This window comes from Hypanus sabinus, chromosome 28 (assembly GCF_030144855.1).
Source record: "Hypanus sabinus isolate sHypSab1 chromosome 28, sHypSab1.hap1, whole genome shotgun sequence".
Lineage (NCBI taxonomy): Eukaryota > Metazoa > Chordata > Chondrichthyes > Myliobatiformes > Dasyatidae > Hypanus > Hypanus sabinus.
Genome location: NC_082733.1, coordinates 7,321,669 through 7,332,454, shown reverse-complemented (window position 1 = coordinate 7,332,454; position 10,786 = coordinate 7,321,669). Strand labels below are relative to the sequence as shown.

Genomic DNA, 10,786 nt, shown 5'->3' with positions numbered 1-10,786 from the left:
CGGGCTAGTTTGTTCTGGACAGGGTTGTATTTGGCTGGGTTGTACTGAGCTGGGTTATACAGAGCTGGGTTCTATTGGGCTGGGTTGTACAGGCCTGGGTTGTACTGAGCCGGGTTGTATCGGGCTGCGTTGTACTGAGCAAGGTTGTACTTGATTGGGTCGTACTGGGCTGGGTTGTACGGAGCTGGTTTGTACAGTACAGCTGTTGTAGAAGGCTGCGTTGTACAGGTCTGGGTTGTAATGGGCTGGTTTGTACAGGGCTGCGCTGTATAGGGCTGGGATGGACAGGACTGGGGTTGTATAGGGATGCGTTGTGCTGAGTTGGGTTGTACAAGTCTGGGTTGTACTGAGCTGGGTTGTACTGTGCTGGGTTGTGCAGTGCTGGGTTGAACAGGGCTGGTGTTGTACTGGTCTGGGATGTAGAAGGCTGTGTTTCACAGGGCTGCTTTGTACAGGGCTGAGTTGTATAGGTCTGCGTTGTACAGTGCTAGGTTGGGCTGGGTTGTATTGAGCGGGGTTGTACCAAGTTGGGTTCTAATGTATTGGAACAGTACAGTTGGGCTAGGTTGTAGAAGGCTGTGTTGCACAGGCCTGGGTTGTATTAGGCCGGGTTGTACAGGGCTGGGTTGAACACCGCTGGTGTTGAACAGAGCTGTGTCGTACAGGGCTGAGTTGCACAGGGCTCGGTTGTTTTGGGCTGGGATGTATTGAGCAGGGTTGTACCGAGTTGCGTTGTAATGGATTGGGTTGTACTGGGCTGGGTTGTACTGGGCTAGATTGTAGAAGGCTGTGTTGCACAGGCCTGGGTTGTATTAGGCCGGGTTGTACAGGGCTGGGTTGAACAGGGCTGGTGGTGTACAGAGCTGTGTTGTACAGGGCTGCGTTCCACAGGGCTGGGTTGTACTGGACTGGGTTGTACAGGGCTGATTTGTACAGGGCTGCACTGTTGAGGGCTAGGTTGTATCGGGCTGCGTTGTACTGAGCAAGGTTGTACTTGATTGGGTCGTACTGGGCTGGATTGTACGGAGCTGGTTTGTACAGTACAGCTGTTGTAGAAGGCTGCGTTGTACAGGTCTGGTTTGTACAGGGCTGCGTTGTATAGGGCTGGGATGGACAGGACTGGGGTTGTATAGGGATGCGTTGTGCTGAGTTGGGTTGTACCAGGCTAGTTTGTTCTGGACTGGGTTGTATTTGGCTGGGTTGTACTGAGCTGGGTTATACAGAGTTGGGTTCTATTGGGCTGGGTTGTACAGGCCTGGGTTGTACTGAGCCGGGTTGTATGTGCTTGGTTGTACTGAGCTGGTTTGTACTGAGCTAGGTTGTATTGTGGTGGGTTGTACTGGGCTGGATTGTACTGAGCTGGGTTGTACTGAGCTGGATTGTACTGAGCTGGGTTATACTGGGCTGGGTTGTACTGAGCTGGGTTGTACTGGGCTGGATTGTACTGAACTGGGTTGTACTGGGCTGGATTGTACTGAGCTGGGTTGTATGTGCTTGGTTGTACTGAGCTGGGTTGTACTGAGCTAGGTTGTATTGTGGTGGGTTGTACTGGGCTGGATTGTACTGAGCTGGGTTGTACTGAGCTGGATTGTACTGAGCTGGGTTATACTGGGCTGGGTTATACTGGGCTGGGTTGTACTGAGCTGGGTTGTACTGGGCTGGATTGTACTGAACTGGGTTGTACTGGGCTGGATTGTACTGAGCTGGGTTGTACTGGACTGGGTCATACTGGGCTGTGTCATACTGGGCTGGGTCGTACTGGGTTGGGTTGTACTGGACTGAGTTGTACAGGGCTGCATTGTACAGGCCTGGGTTGTACTGAGCCAGTTTGTATGAGCTGGGTTGTACTGGGCTGGGTTGTCCAGGGCTGGGTGGTACTGGGCTGGGTTGTACTGAGCTGGCTGTACTGAGCTGGGTCATACTGGGCTGTGTCATACTGGGCTGGGTCGTACTGGGTTGGGTCGTACTGGGCTGGGTCGTACTGGGTTGTGTCGTACTGGGCTGCGTTGTACTGAGCTGGCTATACTGAGCTGGGACATACTGGGCTGTGTCATACTGGGCTGGGTCGTACTGGGTTGGGTCATAGTGGGCTGGGTCGTACTGGGTTGGGTTGTACTGGGCTGGGTTGTACAGGTCAGGTTTCTACAGGGCTGGTTTGAACTGCGCTTGGTTGTACTGAGTTGGATTGCATTGGGCTGGTTTGTACTGGGCTGCGTTTTACTGGGCTGCATTGTACTGGGCTGCGTTGTACAGGTCAGGTTTCTACAGGGCTGGTTTGAACTGAGCTTGGTTATACTGAGTTGGATTGCATTGGGCTGTTTTGTACTGGGCAGCGTTTTATTGGGCTGCATTGTATTGGGCTGCATTGTACAGGGCTGGGTTGTACTGAGCTGTGTTGTACAGGGCTTCATTGTACAGGGCTGGGTTGTACTGGGCTGGATTGTACTGCGCTGGGTTGTACTGGGCTGGGTTGTACTGGACTGAGTTGTACAGGGCTGCGTTGTACAGGCCTGGGTTGTACTGAGCCGGTTTGTATGAGCTGGGTTGTACTGGGCTGGATTGTCCAGGGCTGGGTTGTACAGGCCTGGGTTGTACTGAGCCAGGTTGTAAGAGCTGGTTTGTACTGAGCTGGGTCGTACTGGGCTGGGTCGTACTGGGCTGGGTCGTACTGGGCTGGGTTGTACTGGGTTGGGTCGTACTGGGCTGGGTTGTACTGAGCTGGGTCATACTGGGCTGTGTCATACTGGGCTGGGTCGTACTGAGCCAGGTTGTAAGAGCTGGTTTGTACTGAGCTGGGTCGTACTGGGCTGGGTCGTACTGCGCTGGGTGGTACTGGGCTGGGTTGTACTGGGTTGTGTCATACTGGGCTGGGTTGTACTGAGCTGGCTGTACTGAGCTGGGTCATACTGGGCTGTGTCATACTGGGCTGGGTCGTACTGGGTTGGGTCATACTGGGCTGGGTTGTACAGGTCAGGTTTCTATAGGGCTGGTTTGAACTGCGCTCGGTTGTACTGAGTTGGATTGCATTCTGCTGGTTTGTACTGGGCTGTGTTTTACTGGGCTGCATTGTACTGGGCTGTGTTGTACAGGGCTGGGTTGTATTGAGCTGGGTTGCACTGTGCTGGGTTGTACAGGGCTGGGTTGTACTGGGCTGGGTTGTATAGGGCTTTGTTGTACAGTGCTAGGTTGTTTTGGGCTGGGTTGTATTGATCAGTGTTGTACCGAGTTGGGGTGTACTGGGCTGGGTTGTACTTGGCTGGGCTGTACTGGGCTAGGTTGTAGAAGGCTGTGTTGCACAGGGCTGCTTTGTACTGGGCTGGGTTGTATAGGTCTGCGTTGTACAGTGCTAGGTTGGGCTGGGTTGTATTGAGCGGGGTTGTACCAAGTTGGGTTCTAATGTATTGGAACAGTACAGTTGGGCTAGGTTGTAAAAGGCTGTGTTGCACAGGCCTGGGTTGTGTTAGGCCGGGTTGTACAGGGCTGGGTTGAACAGGGCTGGTGTTGAACAGAGCTGTGTTGTACAGGGCTGAGTTGCACAGGGCTCGGTTGTTTTGGGCTGGGATGTATTGAGCAGGGTTGTACCGAGTTGCGTTGTAATGGATTGGGTTGTACTGGGCTGGGTTGTACTGGGCTCGGTTGAACAGGGATGGTGCTGTATAGAGCTGTGTTGTACAGGGCTGCATTCCACAGAGCTGGGTTGTACTGGACTGGGTTGTACAGGGCTGATTTGTACAGGGCTGCACTGTTGAGTGCTAGGTTGTATCGGGCTGCGTTGTACTGAGCAAGGTTGTACTTGATTGGGTCGTACTGGGCTGGATTGTACGGAGCTGGTTTGTACAGGACAGCTGTTGTAGAGGGCTGCGTTGTACAGGTCTGGGTTGTAATGGGCTGGTTTGTTCAGGGATGGGTTGTATAGGGCTGGGATGGACAGGACTGGGGTTGTATAGGGCTGGGTTGTGCTGAGTTGGGTTGTACCGGTCTGGGTTGTACAGAGCTGGGTTGTACTGTGCTGGGTTGTACAGTGCTGGGTTGAACAGGGCTGGTGTTGTACTGGTCTGGGATGTAGAAGGCTGTGTTGCACAGGGCTGCTTTGTACTGGGCTGGGTTGTATAGGGCTGCGTTGTACAGTGCTAGGTTGGGCTAGGTTGTATTGAGCGGGGTTGTACCGAGTTGGGTTCTAATGTATTGGAACAGTACAGTTGGGCTAGGTTGTAGAAGGCTGTGTTGCACAGGCCTGGGTTGTGTTAGGCCGGGTTGTACAGGGCTGGGTTGAACAGGGCTGGTGTTGAACAGAGCTGTGTTGTACAGGGCTGCGTTCCACAGGGCTGGTGTTGTACTGGTCTGGGATGTAGAAGGCTGTGTTGCACAGGGCTGCTTTGTACTGGGCTGGGTTGTATAGGGCTTTGTTGTACAGTGCTAGGTTGTTTTGGGCTGGGTTGTATTGATCAGGGTTGTACCGAGTTGGGTTGTACTGGGCTGGGTTGTACTTGGCTGGGCTGTACTGGGCTAGGTTGTAGAAGGCTCTGTTGCACTGGACTGGGTTGTATTAGGCCGGGTTGTACAGGGCTGGGTTGAACAGGGCTGGTGCTGTATAGAGCTGTGTTGTACAGGGCTGCGTTCCACAGGGCTGGGTTGTACTGGACTGGGTTGTACAGGGCTGCACTGTTGAGGGCTAGGTTGTATCAGGCTGCGTTGTACTGAGCAAGGTTGTACTTGATTGGGTCATACTGGGCTGGGTCGTACTGGGCTGGGTTGTACTGGGTTTGGTCGTACTGGGCTGGGTTGTACTGAGCTGGGTCATACTGGGCTGTGTCATACTGGGCTGGGTCGTACTGGGTTGGGTTGTACTGGACTGAGTTGTACAGGGCTGCATTGTACAGGCCTGGGTCGTACTGAGCCAGGTTGTAAGAGCTGGTTTGTACTGAGCTGGGTCGTACTGGGCTGGGTCGTACTGCGCTGGGTGGTACTGGGCTGGGTCGTACTGGGTTGTGTCGTACTGGGCTGGGTTGTACTGAGCTGGCTGTACTGAGCTGGGTCATACTGGGCTGTGTCATACTGGGCTGGGTCGTACTGGGTTGGGTCATACTGGGCTGGGTTGTACAGGTCAGGTTTCTATAGGGCTGGTTTGAACTGCGCTCGGTTGTACTGAGTTGGATTGCATTCTGCTGGTTTGTACTGGGCTGTGTTTTACTGGGCTGCATTGTACTGGGCTGTGTTGTACAGGGCTGGGTTGTATTGAGCTGGGTTGCACTGTGCTGGGTTGTACAGGGCTGGGTTGTACTGGGCTGGGTTGTATAGGGCTTTGTTGTACAGTGCTAGGTTGTTTTGGGCTGGGTTGTATTGATCAGTGTTGTACCGAGTTGGGTTGTACTGGGCTGGGTTGTACTTGGCTGGGCTGTACTGGGCTAGGTTGTAGAAGGCTGTGTTGCACAGGGCTGCTTTGTACTGGGCTGGGTTGTATAGGTCTGCGTTGTACAGTGCTAGGTTGGGCTGGGTTGTATTGAGCGGGGTTGTACCAAGTTGGGTTCTAATGTATTGGAACAGTACAGTTGGGCTAGGTTGTAAAAGGCTGTGTTGCACAGGCCTGGGTTGTGTTAGGCCGGGTTGTACAGGGCTGGGTTGAACAGGGCTGGTGTTGAACAGAGCTGTGATGTACAGGGCTGAGTTGCACAGGGCTCGGTTGTTTTGGGCTGGGATGTATTGAGCAGGGTTGTACCGAGTTGCGTTGTAATGGATTGGGTTGTACTGGGCTGGGTTGTACTGGGCTCGGTTGAACAGGGATGGTGCTGTATAGAGCTGTGTTGTACAGGGCTGCATTCCACAGGGCTGGGTTGTACTGGACTGGGTTGTACAGGGCTGATTTGTACAGGGCTGCACTGTTGAGTGCTAGGTTGTATCGGGCTGCGTTGTACTGAGCAAGGTTGTACTTGATTGGGTCGTACTGGGCTGGATTGTACGGAGCTGGTTTGTACAGGACAGCTGTTGTAGAGGGCTGCGTTGTACAGGTCTGGGTTGTAATGGGCTGGTTTGTTCAGGGATGGGTTGTATAGGGCTGGGATGGACAGGACTGGGGTTGTATAGGGCTGGGTTGTGCTGAGTTGGGTTGTACCGGTCTGGGTTGTACAGAGCTGGGTTGTACTGTGCTGGGTTGTACAGTGCTGGGTTGAACAGGGCTGGTGTTGTACTGGTCTGGGATGTAGAAGGCTGTGTTGCACAGGGCTGCTTTGTACTGGGCTGGGTTGTATAGGGCTGCGTTGTACAGTGCTAGGTTGGGCTGGGTTGTATTGAGCGGGGTTGTACCGAGTTGGGTTCTAATGTATTGGAACAGTACAGTTGGGCTAGGTTGTAGAAGGCTGTGTTGCACAGGCCTGGGTTGTGTTAGGCCGGGTTGTACAGGGCTGGGTTGAACAGGGCTGGTGTTGAACAGAGCTGTGTTGTACAGGGCTGCTTTCCACAGGGCTGGTGTTGTACTGGTCTGGGATGTAGAAGGCTGTGTTGCACAGGGCTGCTTTGTACTGGGCTGTGTTGTACAGGGCTGGGTTGTATTGAGCTGGGTTGCACTGTGCTGGGTTGTACAGGGCTGGGTTGTACTGGGCTGGGTTGTATAGGGCTTTGTTGTACAGTGCTAGGTTGTTTTGGGCTGGGTTGTATTGATCAGGGTTGTACCGAGTTGGGTTGTACTGGGCTGGGTTGTACTTGGCTGGGCTGTACTGGGCTAGGTTGTAGAAGGCTCTGTTGCACTGGACTGGGTTGTATTAGGCCGGGTTGTACAGGGCTGGGTTGAACAGGGCTGGTGCTGTATAGAGCTGTGTTGTACAGGGCTGCGTTCCACAGGGCTGGGTTGTACTGGACTGGGTTGTACAGGGCTGCACTGTTGAGGGCTAGGTTGTATCAGGCTGCGTTGTACTGAGCAAGGTTGTACTTGATTGGGTCGTACTGGGCTGGATTGTACGGTGCTGGTTTGTACAGGACAGCTGTTGTAGAGGGCTGCGTTGTACAGGTCAGGGTTGTAATGGGCTGGTTTGTTCAGGGATGGGTTGTACAGGGCTGGGATGGACAGGACTGGGGTTGTATAGGGCTGCGTTGTGCTGAGTTGGGTTGTACCGGTCTGGGTTGTACAGAGCTGGGTTGTACTGTGCTGGGTTGTACAGTGCTGGGTTGAACAGGGCTGGTGTTGTACTGGTCTGGGATGTAGAAGGCTGTGTTGCACAGGGCTGCTTTGTACTGGGCTGGGTTGTATAGGGCTGCGTTGTACAGTGCTAGGTTGGGCTGGGTTGTATTGAGCGGGGTTGTACCGAGTTGGGTTCTAATGTATTGGAACAGTACAGTTGGGCTAGGTTGTAGAAGGCTGTGTTGCACAGGCCTGGGTTGTGTTAGGCCGGGTTGTACAGGGCTGGGTTGAACAGGGCTGGTGTTGAACAGAGCTGTGTTGTACAGGGCTGAGTTGCACAGGGCTCGGTTGTTTTGGGCTGGGATGTATTGAGCAGGGTTGTACCGAGTTGCGTTGTAATGGATTGGGTTGTACTGGGCTGGGTTGTACTGGGCTAGGTTGTAGAAGGCTGTGTTGCACAGAATGGGTTGTATTAGGCCGGGTTGTACAGGGCTGGGTTGAACAGGGCTGGTGGTGTACAGAGCTGTGTTGCACAGGGCTGAGTTGCACAGGGCTGGGTTGTACAGAGCAAGGTTGTACTTGATTGGGTCATACTGGGCTGGATTGTACGGAGCTGGTTTGTACAGGACAGCTGTTGTAGAGAGCTGCGTTGTACAGGTCTGGGTTGTAATGGGCTGGTTTGTACAGGGCTGGGTTGTATAGGGCTGGGATGGACAGGACTGGGGTTGTATAGGGCTGGGTTGTGCTGAGTTGGGTTGTACCGGGCTAGTTTGTTCTGGACTGGGTTGTATTGGGCTGGGTTGTACTGAGCTGGGTTATACAGAGCTGGGTTCTATTGGGTTGGGTTGTACAGGCCTGGGTTGTACTGAGCCGGTTTGTATGTGCTGGGTTGTACTGAGCTGGGTTGTTTTGTGGTGGGTTGTACTGGGCTGGATTGTACTGAGCTGTGTTGTACTGGACTGAGTTGTACTGGGCTGGGTTGTACTGGCCTGGGTTGTACTGAGCTGCGTTGTATGAGCCGGCTTGTACTGGTCTTGGTTGTACTGAGCTGGGTTGTACTGAGCTGGGCTGTACTGGGCTGGGTTGCATAGGCCTTGGTTGTACTGAGCCGGGTTGTATGAGGGGGTTGTACTGAGCTGGGTCGTACTGGTCTGGGTTGTACTGAGCTGGGTTGTACTGAGCTGGGTCGTACTGGGCTGGGTTGTACAGGCCTGGGTTGGACTGAGCCGGGTTGTAAGAGCTGGGTTGTACAGGGCTGTGTTGTACTGAGCTGGGTTTGGACTGGGCTGTGTTGTACTGAGCTGGGTTTGGACTGGGCTGTGTTGTACTGAGCTGGGTAGTGTTGGGCTGGATTGTACAGGGCTGTGTTGCACAGGGCTGGGTTGTACTGAGCTGGGTTGTACAGGGCTATGTTGTACTGTGCTGGGTTTTATTGAGCTGGGTTGTTCTGTGCCGGTTTGTAAGAGCTTGGTTGTACTGGGCTTATTTTTTATTAGGCTGGGTTGTACTGGGCTGGGTTGTGTTGGTCTAGATTGTACAGGGCTGAGTTTTACAGGGCTGGGTTGTACAGGGCTGAGTTTTACAGGGCTGGGTTGTACTGGGCTGGGTTGTACAGGGCTGAGTTTTACAGGGCTGGGTTGTACAGGGCTGAGTGTTACAGGGCTGGGTTGTTCTGTGCCGGTTTGTAAGAGCTTGGTTGTACTGAGCTGGGTTGTACAGGGCTGAGTTTTACAGGGCTGGGTTGTACTGGGCTGGGTTGTACAGGGCTGAGTTTTACAGGGCTGGGTTGTACAGGGCTGAGTGTTACAGGGCTGGGTTGTTCTGTGCCGGTTTGTAAGAGCTTGGTTGTACTGGGCTGGATAGTGTTGGGCTGGATTGTACAGGGCTGAGTTGTACTGTGCTGGGTTGTACAGGGCTGAGTTTTACAGGGCTGAGTTTTACAGGGCTGGGTTGTACAGGGCTGAGTGTTACAGGGCTGGATTGTACAGGGCTGAGTTGTACTGTGCTGGGTTGTACGGGGTTGTGTTGTACTGAACAAGGCTGTATTGAGCTCAGTTGCTTTGGGCTAGGCTTTACTAATCTGAGTTTTACTGGACTGGGTTCTACAAAGCTAGTTCTGTTTTCTCTCCCCTCTTTTTTTCCTCTCTCTCTGTGCCCATCACTCTTTGCCTGTTCTCCATCTCTCTTTGGTGCTCCCCTCCCCCTTTCTTTCTACCTAGGCCTCCCAGCCCATAATCCTTTCCCTTCTCCAGATCTCTATCCTTTTTTTCATTCGCCTTTCTGGCTCTCAGGTTCACCCTTCCCCCTCCGGTCTTCTCCTATCATTTCAGATCTCCCCCTTCCCTGTCCCACTTTCAGATCTCTTACTATCTTCTCATTCAGTTAGTCCTGACGAAGGGTCTCGGCCCGAAACGTCGACAGCGCTTCTCCCTATAGATTCTGCCTGGCCTGCTGTGTTCCACCAGCATTTTGTGTGTGATGCATGAATTTCCAGCATCTGCAGATTTTCTCATGTTTCTGTTGATTTGTATGTAAAAGGAGTTTCTTCTTTTTTCTTTGTCACTGTGTATGTAATCAAAAGGGCTTCTTTGTTTTGTTAACTAGCAGGAATGCTAATTTACTGATAACCAGAATTGTATTCCTTTGTAAACCAAATGGGGATTAATGTTCTTTCTTCTGAGTCTGTAAGCTTTTGTTGACGGGCTTTTGGGCAGATCGGCGCGAGGGGGTTGAGAGAGAGGACGCAATGCTGTAAGCTGGGCGAGGAACGGACCCCAAGCGGGGGTCCGAGGCCAGGAGGTAATCCGAGGAGAGGAGATGAAGCTAGATGTGCTTGGTTGACCACTCGGAGGGTCCTGAGCTGCAAGTTGAGGAGTTCGGAGGGGATCGAATGGTAGCCAAAAGACTTCAGTAATTGAGCTCCAACGGTTGTGCACGAAGTGGTTTGGACTTTGATAAGTTTGGCGCCTTTTCTTTATTTTTTCTCTTCATATATACAGTATCATTATTAATCACTTAGTTATAGTAACCTTTATAAATTGCACTCATTTAATCACATATGGTGTACTGTCTGTTTTTTGGCGAGGCGGGGACATCACACAGCATCCACACCACCTGATTACCCAGTTTGGCGGGGCCGAAGGCTGCTCCCCCTAGACGAAATGAGCTGAGCGAGCCTGAGGTGACCCAGGGGGTTACGTGTATTGGGTTTGATTGTACTGGAAAGTTCGATGCTGGGTTGTACTGGGCTGTACTGGCATGTGTGGTACTAGGGTGGGTTGCACTAGTCTTGTTTGGACTGGGCTCAGTTGTTCAGAACTGTGTTGTACAGAGCGAGTCTGTGCTGGTTTGTACTGGGCAGGTCTGTATTGGGCTGGTTTGTACTGGGCAGGTCTGTATTGGGCTGGTTTGTACTGGGCAGTGTTGTGTAGGGATGGTTTGTGCTGGGCAGGTCTGTATTGGGCTGGTTTGTACTGGGCAGGTCTGTATTGGGCTGGTTTGTACTGGGCAGTGTTGTGTAGGGATAGTTTGTACTGGGCACATCTGTATTGGGCTGGTTTGTACTGGGCAGGTCTGTATTGGGCTGGTTTGTACTGGGCAGGCCTGTATTGGGCTGGTTTGTACTGGGCAGTGTTGTGTAGGGGTTTGTACTGGGCAGGTCTGTATTGGGCTGGT

General features: G+C 52.8%; 2 protein-coding genes across 2 annotated transcripts; both read right to left on the bottom strand.

Annotated features, from left to right (window-relative positions):
- Positions 1-3,053: 3,053 nt before the first annotated feature.
- LOC132382310 (uncharacterized) lies at positions 3,054-5,039 on the bottom strand. Its single transcript, XM_059952444.1, has 2 exons — positions 4,789-5,039; positions 3,054-3,393 (listed from the first exon to the last, which is right to left on the bottom strand). Exons 1-2 carry the CDS (start codon positions 5,037-5,039, stop codon positions 3,054-3,056), a joined length of 591 nt encoding a protein of 196 aa, XP_059808427.1.
- Positions 5,040-5,187: 148 nt separating this feature from the next.
- LOC132382309 (uncharacterized) lies at positions 5,188-5,817 on the bottom strand. The gene has a single exon (XM_059952443.1). It carries the CDS (start codon positions 5,815-5,817, stop codon positions 5,188-5,190), a length of 630 nt encoding a protein of 209 aa, XP_059808426.1.
- Positions 5,818-10,786: the final 4,969 nt, after the last annotated feature.

Bases quoted from the DNA above. Each gene is read 5' to 3' on its own strand.
- LOC132382310 (XM_059952444.1), bottom strand. From the start codon at position 5,039: ATGACCCAGCTCAGTACAGCCAGCTCAGTACAACCCAGCCCAGTACGA. The intron at 3,394-4,788 runs GTACAACCCAGC...CCAATACATTAG, and splicing joins GCCCAGTATGACCCAGCTCA to AACCCAACTTGGTACAACCC.
- LOC132382309 (XM_059952443.1), bottom strand. From the start codon at position 5,817: ATGCAGCCCTGTACAACACAGCTCTATACAGCACCATCCCTGTTCAAC.